Source organism: Gigantopelta aegis, chromosome 4, assembly GCF_016097555.1.
Source record: "Gigantopelta aegis isolate Gae_Host chromosome 4, Gae_host_genome, whole genome shotgun sequence".
In the NCBI taxonomy this organism is placed as follows: Eukaryota; Metazoa; Mollusca; class Gastropoda; order Neomphalida; family Peltospiridae; genus Gigantopelta; species Gigantopelta aegis.
Window position 1 is genome coordinate 96,218,378 of NC_054702.1, and position 12,138 is coordinate 96,230,515.

Sequence of the window (12,138 nt, forward strand, 5' to 3'; positions counted from 1 at the left end):
TTCAGTCTTTAAAAAACATTTATTTCCCCAGAACAATTTGTCAATGTCAAGGATGGGATGCCTTGAATCACTGACTCACCTAACTTATACATATTAGCTGTATGTAAACTGCAAAATCTTCATATGGAATTATTACATGATACAACAAAATAAAATGTTCCATGTAAGTAATTTTTTACGAAAAAATAGACATCCACAATGAATACTGAGAAACGTCGGCTATGTTTTAATGTCATTCCTGTCTATTTGTAATTACCAGCAACAGTAATTGCATGGTATGCTGTCATCCATATCTACTTGGTATCACCAGCAGCAGCAACTGCTGGGGTTGTTTCGTGGGTACATGTAATTGGGATTGACTGCTCCTTTGGTGCCTGCAGGGACAGCTTTGGTGCCTTTATGCTGAGCACTCCATCGTTACTCAAGGAGGAAGTTACCGCTTGGGGATCGACATCCTACAAAATAAAGAAAACATATTTAATTTATTTACTAGATAGTAAATCCCACCCCCTTCAATTCTGACGTTAAAGGCACTGATTCTACATAAAATATTTTAGGCTATTACAGGGCTGGCCATATCCTAAAATTTTCAATTGCCTGCCAGGCAAGTGTCTCTCAAATTTCACTTGCCCACAAAAAAATTAACCAGTCCCAAAACGTAAGCAGTTTAAATCGCGTATCAAACAATTTCACATCATACAAAGCACTTGTAAGCCCTGTATTACTAAATATGTTTATTTCCCTTAAAGGAGCTCAATCACGGATTTAGTGGGCCTTATTTCTCTAAATATGCATTATAAATGGAAATTACATTCATTTGCAATACCAAACCTAGTTATTGTATGATCCAAAACATTTTAACTGAACTACGATCGAGGGAATTCCATGACACGATTCAGTTTTAAAATTTGGAACTCTTCTTTAAATGAGACATTTAAAATACGAAAAAAAAAGACTCGTAGTGATGAGGCTACATATACGACAACCGTATAATGTATTTTTGGATTTTATATAAATGATCGCTGTGTATAGAGACTTGGGGAAATGAGAGCCGGCTATATACATGGCAAATAATAAAAAAAATATTATTTCATGACAAAAATAACTGCGAATATGCTGAAATAAAATAATAAACCGTCTGAACATGAACTCACCATTTATTATTATTATTATTATTATTAGGCGTGTGTGCAAATTATTTTGACTGGTTCGCAAAGTGGTATTTCGGTTTGAATGTATAGCGTAAAAAACCCCCAGTGTACTGTTGCATGTTTTGTCGTCCAAAGGTTGGCTAATTATTGCTTCCCCACTCCCTCCCCTGATCAGAAAATGCACTGTTCGTACAGTACTTAGTATGTATTCCTCCTGTTCCAGATGGTTCGGTAATATGGATTAATCAACTACATGTACTTATTTACCGCCTATATACAGTTTTGCTGTGAATAAAGGCAAGCCCTCGTTAGTGGAGGCTATATACACGGCCTTCGTATATATAGTCACATCGTATATAAACACCGTCTAGTTCAGAATATTCTTTAAAAATGTAACAATTCCTATCTCAAGTCAGCTGTTATGGCATATTTTGCATCATAATGAATTTGACAAGGTGGAAAATGAAGGTGTTCATGATCCAGATGTTTAGATTTTTTCGTGTACGACTAACGATAAATTTACCTATAGATGCAAAGGCCTAACTAGTCGGGATTGTCGACGTTTAACATGCTTCTGTTACTAAAATAAATTAATGTATAAGCTTATTATCATTCAGTACATGTTTTTATTATTTTTTAATAACTTATTTTCATTGTTGTTGTTTTTCTATTTACCCTACGTCACAGAGGATGGTCAAGCGTTCTCGTTACACGAGCTTGGTAAATCGTTTTGACACTGCGGTTATTTAAGGAATGCCTGTCATGTGACTCAAAATACGTCACACCTCTGCACCCCAAATAGCCGTTATTTTTCTCAGAATTATGGACCGTACCCATAATTCAATTATTTTTATAAAATATCAATAATAAGTGTGATATGGTGGTCATATAGATGGTTCAAAGTACTTTTAGGTACAAATCAAATGTATATATTGTCGTATAATACTGTGTTGGGTCAATAATTAGGTCAACCATCTGTGAGAGAGCGCGTTTAATTTGTGAATGTAAAAAAAGTTAGAGCCCCGAGTTGATCAGTTTGCAGCTCTTCACTTTACAGGACAGTGTTGAGGGGAGCGTGGGTGCCTTTCCTTACTAAGACAACAATGTGTTTCCATACCGCTTTGGGTTTTGTAGCAACTGTGAGGTACATGTATAATATCCGCCCAGTCCCTCCCCCCCCTTATTATTTATAGTTAGGGTTAGGGTTAGGGTTAGGGGGTACCGGGCAGATATTTTTCCAGAATTCAATTCCAAGTTATAATACATTGACTTCTTACCTTGGGCAAGACATATTGCCTGGTAAACTCTCTACAAATATATCCATGTTCATCTTCTTTCTCCTCGTGTTTAGCATGGATCACCACTCGGTTATCCACGGTTTTCACATGGATTTCATCTGGCTTGAAGTGCTGCACATCAACTTTAACACAAAACTCTTTCTCGCTGTTTGATACCTGTCAACAATAAAACCAATAAATTACTAAAAATGTATATACAGATATGATGACCGACAATTTACTTAAAATTAGCTCCACTATTACATGTGGATCTAACAACAGCCTGTTGGAGCTCATGTCCAGTTGACCTTTCATTCGACCAATCAAAACCTTACTTGCAAAATCATGCCAGTGATTTGAAAAGAATTTGAAAACATTCGGGATTACACCGAGGGTATACGAAATGATTTGGGTGAATTACGAAGTATGCCAGAAACTAATTTCAATATAACATTTTATATAAAATTTGTTTCAAAACATAAAAACACAACCCGTGATGGTGTAGCCATGAAATCTGTTTATACTAGTATACAATCCAGAGTTTATTACTGCACTTTTCCCTCCATGTTGAAATAGACCAACAAGTTCGCCTATTGCATAAATAGTATCGCCCAATATTTTTAGAATTTGTATGCTCCTGAATAACACCATAAAAGGCGAAGTGCAATTGGTTGATATTTAAATTGTTATTTATAGATAAAATGTCACCTGGACATGGGGAGTACACGCAATGCTGTTAGATCTACTGATGAGACCAGCTAGTAGAGCTAATTTTAATCTGATTGGATGACCGAAGACCAAAATTTAAGAATTTAAGAATATCCCAGTTATACTCCAAGAAAAAAAACTACAACAAAAATCTCCCAACAAAACATGGATACATTGCTGCTCATTGGACTAAATTTACAAAGCCTGTTTATGTCTTACACATACATGTGTAACTACCAGTACATACATTTACAGTGCTTAAACACCTGCATCTAAGAAAAAATTGGTTTCATAAATTCGGCCCTATTGTGTGTACATTTTAAATCAACTTAAAACATTAGTAGTGGGGTAAGGCATGTGATCACTTCACCTGAAAAGTTTTAGAAAAGAGGCAAATTGATTGTCTATGATAAAAGCTCAGTGGTAGAAAGAAGAAAAAAATGTTTTATTTAACAATGCTGGACGTCAAAAATGATTAATAATTTGGCAAATTTGATTGGAAAATCTATAGCAAAATTCAAGAAACATTTAGTTAAAACATAATTATTAAAAAAAAGAGAGACCTATACACATACAAACCCAGAATTTTTTTTTTTGCTTTTTCGCGAATTAGTAATGACATACATTAGCCAAATTAAACAAAACACATTTGGTGAACTGGTGATCGACAGTTTAAGTCCTGCTCAATGCATTTTAATTAGTTACATGATGTCTAGACATATGTCCAAGGACAAGGGTGCACAAATCGGTTGTCCACGCGCCCGGGACAACCAAAATATGTTGCGGGCAACCATTCTTTGTCAAACAGTTGCCCCTATGGGCAACCAAGAAAATCATAAAACAAGTAAAATGAAAAACAAATCCCGACACTCGGACAGTCACGGGCAATTCAAAAGTATCGAAACTGATAACTTGACTGACAGGCAATATAAATATCCACCCTAACACTGCCATCCACTCAGCGTCCACCGTGCATGATTTTGACGAGTTCAATGCAGACAGATACGTTTCAGAATGGTGGCTATTAGCAAAGGGCACAAGACATGTGAAAGGCCACAAACTACACCAACAAGCATCCAGTTCTGAGCTAAAAATACGGAAGAAAGGAAGAAACCCGACACCTAGTGTCTTCCACTTTATTAAATTCTCTTTCGTTTTGTTTTAATTATAGTGTGGTTTTAGATGAGGAAAGAATGTATATAGAGTGATAGGTCTGTGGCTGGCGGTTTTGGGGGCGCGCACACCTGGCAGTGTGGGCACCCCCCCCCCCCCCATCAGCTGCAGTGCGATTGATAGAGTGTGATATTTATTGGGGTTGGTGTTTTTACAGTGGAGGGGAGGGGGTGTACGTAGGTACACCTCTCTCTACCCCCATTTGTAAGCTGTTTAATAAATGTCTTAGTATTTTAGCAAATGTTTTAATTATACATGTACACTACTTTCTTTTATATTAGCAGGTTTTAAACTGGCATTAATCTAATCAGTCCCTATTAATTATAATTAAAGAAAATAGCCGGACTGATACATTAGTGGTCACCTGGACGACTTCATGGTTTATATAAAAATGACGTTTGTCATCCGTATAGGTGGCGCACCCCCTCGGGTGTAATGCACGCGAATGCTGGAGGAGCTCAATGGACACCTCGGAGCCAATAATAACATCAGCCAAGGAGATACGTTTCCACCAAACTCGGACCGGATGCGACTGGCGGGCTTTTCATAATCATTTCATCCCTACTCAATCATTCCCACCCTTCCTTCCCATCATTACACATTCTAACACCTGGTAGGCTGTATGGATAACTTGGGCGTGCCGTGATAGGGTGCTTAGTTGGGTGCGGTAGGGCGTAAGCGGTTTCGGCCGATAGTGTTGCCTGTTAGGAGGCCTCCCCCCCTCCCCCCCCCCGGCGCGCCTGCCCCATGGAAATCCGGCCCAGCTACCAGCTTTGCCCGGTGTAGGATCGCAATCTGGATTGGGCGCGATCCCCCCCCCCCCCCTTTGTCAACCCTCTCCCCTCACCCACTGAAAAATCGAAGTAATATATTAACTGCCCCTACCCCCATTGCTGTCTTTGATTTTGATCGGGGATAATTTTGTTATTCAGATGTATTCCAGTTTGTACATAATTAGCTGAAAAAGATACAAGTTTCATCTTCATATATAAATACTCTGTACAGTACTACACAAAACAATTTTGGCTAAAACATTTTCATTATGGCAAATAAAAATCCCATTTGGCCGTTTTTTTGGCAACAGGTATTTTTAATCTTGGATGAGCCCTGAGTTCATCAAGTATTATGACTGTGACAGCCCAAGCGAGATCGAACCACCTCTGTGGATCCATTCACCTGATTGGGTTGTTTCTCGTTCCAACCAGTGCACAACAACCGGACAAAGGCTGCAGTATGTGTCTTCCTGTCTGTGGGAAAGTGCATATAAAAGATCCCTTGCTGCATTAGGGAAAATGTAGCGGGTTTCCTCTGATGACTACAAGTCAAAATTACTAAATGTTTGACATCCAATAGCTGATGATTAATTAATCAGTGTGCTCCAGTGGTGTCGTTAAACAAAACAAACTTTTTTTCAGCCTAAGCAAAGATGAGCTGTAGATAAATAATGTTAAAAAATAAATAAAACTAAACTGATAAGTAATAATAATAAAAACATTTTAAATTTGAGTTTCATTTTAAAGCCGCACACCCTAGTTCCATCCAGCGAAAATAAATTATAATTTAGTTAATCTACAAACCTGTAACACACTTAGATCACGTTTTTATCAAATGGAGTGAAAAAGCAGGTTTTATATCGATAAATACCATGGAAATCCTCATGTCCCAATTGCTTGAAATAATTTTTGAAAGTTGGTATTCTGATGTCACCGGTAGAAGCACAACAATGCCTACGTCACGACAAATTTCACAGACTTGGGGTGCGTTCGTTTCACCTCTCCTGGACATGTTCCAACTGTTCTGTCCTGGTTGTATCCCCTCTCCAGATATCGTAAGACTTAGCAAAATTATTGGTTTTAAGGGTTTGTAATGTTTTGTATTGAGACACTTACTTGTCTGAACTTTATTGTTACTGAAAATGTTCACGAAATGTGAAGAAAAATCTCACAAATGAACAACAAATCGGATGTTTATTGCGCGAACCGTGCACGAGAAAACAAACCGAACCAAAATGATAACGGTCACGTGATATACCAACGTCTGTGACATTAAAAATAGATTGGACCTCGCTTGCTTAACGGTTTTTTCTCGACAACACGTTTTGTGAAAAAATGCAAAAAATGCATTTTGTGGTTTTACAAACATCAGGATTACCAAAAAGCACTTCAGGTGAATGGAAATGTGTTTTCTAAATAATAAAATGTAAGTAAAGTGCAATTTTATTTGTGAAAAATGGGGTTTAATAGCGAAAAACAACGCCGTAATGGTTAACAAATAAACGTAACTAGGGTGTGTCCCTTTAAAGACAGTTCAAAATTATATTCATAAAACATTTTATGAAATATATGGGCAACCAAGAGATGATGTTGGGCAACCAAACTTCAGCTACTGGTTGCCCACCAGGCAACTAACACAATTTCACATTTGTGCACCCCTGAAGGATCACAAAGACAAATGGAGGAAAACCTATTGCCACCAGGGTTTCTGCCAGAGGGTAAAATGAGTATGGCGCCATACCCAAATTTTTATTTTTTTAAGTTAACATTTTGACAAAATTAATGATTCTTATCATTATTGTATGATTTTCTTAAGCTTAACCCTAAATGTAAACCATTTTCTTTGTGGAGGAGGCCCCCCATAGCCCCTGTTGACTGGTTGCATTCAATAACATATATGTAGCGCCATACCCAAAAATTTCTTTGTGGCAGAAACACTGGCCACCACTCCATGGGCTATATTTTATTAGCAGCAAGGAATCTTTTATATGCACCATCCAACAAACAGGATAGTAAATACCGATACGTTGGCCTTTGTTACATGTACCAGTTGTGGAGCACTGAAAAGAGAAATAGCCCAATGCAGACTGAACCTAGATCAAGCTACAAATTTTCCACTGTATGGGCTATGTCCCATCCCCCACTTGCACTTGCCTAGGGTGAGACTGGTACCAGGTAGATTCAATAGACTCAATTTTTCTCTCATTCCAACTAGTGCCCAACCATTAAATGCTCTTTCTGTATCAAAAAGTGCATATATAAAAAATCCTTTGCTGTTTTTGTGGGGCAGGATTAGCCTGTGTGGTGGCTGCAAATTCCTTTTTTAAAATATGCTGAAGCATCACTGAACAACATTTAATATATTTCCTTTCCTCGCACTATAACAACTAATCACATGGCTTGGAACTTAAGGAAAGCACTGATGGCAATTGCCTTAGTTGCAGTATGAACTGATATAGGTCAGGGACTTTAGCGATGGCAGTTTTATGACAATGAATAAAAATTAGGCCTACTGCTGCCGGGTTTAAGTGATAATTTTTGTTTTTTATATTTGTAGCAAAAGTTACTGTTTTAAATTGCTGTAAGCAAACTCAAAATCGCAGTAGCTAACCAAGGCTCAAAACTGACTGCAAATGCCACGTAAACTAAACAATATGCTTTCTAATAATCAGCTTCACAAACAACTTTTGCTTTCCACCTTCTTTTTTTGACAGTGTTTTTGATAATTCGAGAATTCTTCATTTTTAGTAGTAATATAAATCTTACATTTTTATACATGTTTGTCTCGTTTCCATATCAGCCCTCTACATTGCAACTGATATGCAACCATTTATTTTTATTTGGCAACTCAGATATTTCATACTATCCAGTGTTCTCGCTGCTCCATTTAAGCGGGGCGGCCCACCCCACTATTGCAATTTGCAGCCCTTTCACGTTCTTCACCTTCCTTTATTTTTCTGCGCCCCTCTTTATTTTCCAGCACCCTACTATATTTTACAGCACCTATCTCCACTATTTCCAAATGCACACTCAGTGTTTCTGCCAGAAAGAAATTTTTGGGTATGCTGTTTATTCAGCAGTTCTTTATAAAATATTGTAAACTTTTCATTTTGGGGGATATCACCGCTGATGAAAACAAAGGAAGTGGTAGTGTTTATTATTAAAAGCATTTATCTTGGGTGCCAAATAATATATACACCGCCTTTACAAAAACAAAACAGCGATCGATTCATTCGATGAAGATGGAAATAACAAAAAATGTATCAGACATTAGTGGATCACTTTACAAACATCTTTATTGTTTTTCGTATATCTTGAAATCTTTATTAAAATAATAATATTAAAACTGATCAGTTCAACAAAACCGGAAATGCCTGTGAGTGTCAGACCGAAAACATCTTCGGTTCAGTTAAAAGACGAATGTTTGTATTTCGCATAAACGTTTTTGTAGGCAAAATAAGGAGTATTTCTTTCCACAAAGTCTAGCAACACACAACAATGCGGTAACCAAGCTCTCTCTCCCCCCCCCCCCCCCCTTTTTTTTTTTGCTTTTCGCCTTTTGTTTTATTGGGTTTTTGAAGGGTGCGGTGCCGTGCAGCCGCCCTCCTTTAATTTTCACCCAGTGAGAATACTGCTATCTATATAAAAATACAAGTAGGCATCACATGGCTCCTAGATAGAAAAGTATTGTTGTTAAAAAAAACTAAACTACAAGAGACATCCACTTTATGAGTTAAATTTTAAGACTACTTTCAAATTGGTTTTCAATTTCCAAGAATTTGCTTCAATCTTGCAATTATTTCAAGCTTTGGGAAACAAATTCTTAAGTCGAGCCCTCAATCATAAACCCACCAGACTGATCTGCTTAATTTAACTTAATTTGACATAAACACATATCACATAGTGCCTAACCTAAGCAGCAAGGAAGGAAATGTTTTATTTAACGACACACTCAACAAATTTTATTTACAGTTATATGGCATCGGACATGGTTAAGGACCACAGATATTGAGAGAGGAAACCCGCTGTTGCCACTTCATGTGCTACTCATTTCGATTAGCAGCAAGGGATCTTTTATATGCACCATTCCACAGACAGGATAGCACATACCATGGTCTTTGATATAGTCGTGTTGCACTGGCTGGAATGAGAAATAGCCCAATGGGCCCACTGATGGGGATTGATCCTAGATCAACAGCACATCAAGTGAGTGCTCTACCACTGGGCTACGTCCTGCCAACCTAAGCAGGATAAACATCACAGAGTAAACCGGCTGCTGCCACATAGGCTACTCCTACCAAAAAAGCAGCAAGAAATGTTATGTGTGCACCTTCCCAGGGGCAGGAAAGTACATACCACAGCCTTTGATGTCAATGGTCACTGGTTGGCACAGAATAAATCAGTTTTTTGAAGATGACCAATCCTGCAATCCATTGCACCTCAGGCATGGCACTCAACCGGTACAACCAAGCTGATAACAAAGATTTTTTTTTTTTATTTCATGATGTACTCAACACATTTTAATTAAAATGGTTATATTGCATTGGACACTTGGTTCAAGCCAACAGCTCTAGACAATTAGAGGAAATACACTGTAGCCACTCCATTGGCTTGATCTCTTAAAGGAAGGGACAATTAAGGCATTTGGCCTGGCATGCATATTCAACAATATATAATGCACATTATTACTTAATATCAACAAGTATAATCGTATAGTTAATTAATAAAATGCTTAAATGTGACGGCTATTATATATAACAGGTGCAGCCATTTTGTACCATTCCAGTGAATACGCCCTCTGGCGAGATGGTGGTTATGTAATACCTAACGTGTCACGTCAGGAATTAGTCTTCGAACTGAAGAAACAAAACATACCTGATTTTTGCAAACACATTGCAATGTTCTGTAATAATATCCATCCCAGTAAGCAGGCAACAAGTATATATTATTTTTCAATACAAAATAAGCCACCATTGTCAAAGTGTTGAAATAACTGTATTATGTTTTGTACATAAATTAACCCACGTACTGAAACAATAATTGGAGTGTTTTCTTGGTTAATTTTTTTTTTTTTTCGTGGCCTGTACCTGTGGTTCCTGATTGGCTGGTGTGTATTTAGACGGTCCCCAGACACTGTGTCTAGACACTAAAAAGACGTGCCTCTTTTATTAAGATCACAGGGTATTGTGTGATAACAGCATGGATACCCCTCAAATCGTATTGGTCATTATCAGCCATCCTGCTTTATTACTGAAGTAATTCTGTCAAACCCTTGATTAAGTAGACTTTCCAATCTAAAATCATAAAACTTAACAATTACGTAGTCCCTAAGAAAAGAAAAGTATCACTTGGATATCGTGAGTGGTCGTTTTTTGCTCGAACGTACCCTACCAATAGGCCTAATAATATGCATTTTTTCTTTGGTTTTTAAAAAAAAAAAAAATACTATAACTCCATTTCGTTCTATTGATGCAACCTGAAATATATTTAGTTAAATAGTTTATTATACTATCAAGTCATTTATGTTGTTTTACAAATCAGGTTGATGAAAGCAAAGAGCCTTGTCATAAATTAGAGCGTTTGTTTACACTGTGCATAGAGGAGATGTAAGGAAGCCGACATCACTTCGCCCCAAGCTATACCACCGGACGTCACAAAAACGAAACAAAATGGCTTCCCCCAGTTAGCAGGAATAATCATGTTTTTGTATTAACTCTAAAATTACGCATTTTTCATTTGTTAAAGTGTCAGTATGTGGTGGTGGTCCGGGTATGCATCTTTCCAACACATAAAGCTCTTGTTCGAGTTGACCCTACCTTTAATTGATTATTTCATTTAAATACTTATTTTTTATGTTTTATTTGGTTACGGTTTAAGTACACTGTCCTATGCACACACTTTGGCTATCTGGGCAAGTAGTTTAGGGGCTAGCTGTTACTGGTTAGTTAGAGACAAATTGGGGTAGTGCCCTTACACCAAACATTTGAGTCATAAACCTGCTATGGTGGGAGCCAGTGTATGAACCCAGAAACCACTACTGACTACATCACTGAGGCTAGTTCTCTTGATTAATAGCAAGGGATCTTTTATATCTATCATACACCATCTTAGTGACACTGTCACAGGATACTACATACAATGACCTTTGTTACACAAATTATGGAGCATTGGCCTGTTGGCTAGAATGAGAAAAAGTATGTGAAGGGTGGGGGAGTCCTAGACTGACAAGCAAATTTTTTAAAGAGGGATCGGATCATATTCCACCACCCCCTATGGAGCACCATTAAATAGAACCATTTGTTTGGAGCAGGCAAAGGGGGGGGGGGGGGGGGTCGACCCGAAGCACATCACCCACCCCTACATACACGCCTCTCATTTCCACATACCGGTAAGATGCTCATAAACAATAATTATTAAACTATACAACTTAATTTAACTACAAACCTCGCCCATCCCAGCCTGATGTCGGGGTCGCATAAACTGGGGCTGCAGAAGCATCGCGCGGTACATATCGGGTAGGCAGAAATCCTCGTCAGACGGACGTAGACCCAGTTGCTGCTCCAAAAACCGCGACGGCTCGTCCATCATGTTGTAAGATGGCTGGCGAATGTACAGAACTCGAAATGGGTTCGACATCACGGCGATAACTTCAAATAATGTCCGCACAAACTAGAAGTCGATGAACGGTAAGGCAAGTCAGCTGGCTTATTTATACCTGACACTTAAAACTACAACTCGTTACGAGAATGTTCGAGAACTGTTTTGACAGGTCAACTTCGTAACGAGCATGCGTGTTTATCATCCTAAGAAAAAATCAATCCAAATTCAAAATTGTGACGAACCATATCATAATATGATGGTCTAAATTACTATACCACAATCCTATTTGTAACCTGGGTAAAGGGGGTGTACAACCGTTATTATATTCATTGAACGCTACAGGTAGAAACCAATTATATTATCATAATTATGATAGGCCTAGTATTTTTTAAAATACCAATGCTATTTTTGTTATTATAATACTATTAATAGGCTATAGTTTGCATTAAATATAAA

The 12,138-nt window shown here is 37.8% G+C and overlaps 1 protein-coding gene across 1 annotated transcript; it reads right to left on the bottom strand.

Annotated features, from left to right (window-relative positions):
- LOC121371485 (alpha-crystallin B chain-like) lies at nucleotides 1-11,848 on the bottom strand. Its single transcript, XM_041497411.1, has 3 exons — nucleotides 11,527-11,848; nucleotides 2,429-2,605; nucleotides 1-455 (listed from the first exon to the last, which is right to left on the bottom strand). The coding sequence occupies exons 1-3, from the start codon at nucleotides 11,716-11,718 to the stop codon at nucleotides 294-296; spliced, it is 531 nt and encodes a 176-aa protein (XP_041353345.1). The 5' UTR covers nucleotides 11,719-11,848; the 3' UTR covers nucleotides 1-293.
- Nucleotides 11,849-12,138: the final 290 nt, after the last annotated feature.

Bases quoted from the DNA above. Each gene is read 5' to 3' on its own strand.
- LOC121371485 (XM_041497411.1), bottom strand. From the start codon at position 11,718: ATGTCGAACCCATTTCGAGTTCTGTACATTCGCCAGCCATCTTACAAC. The intron at 2,606-11,526 runs GTTTGTAGTTAA...TATTGTTGACAG, and splicing joins ATCAGGCTGGGATGGGCGAG to GTATCAAACAGCGAGAAAGA. The intron at 456-2,428 runs GTAAGAAGTCAA...TTTATTTTGTAG, and splicing joins GGCAATATGTCTTGCCCAAG to GATGTCGATCCCCAAGCGGT.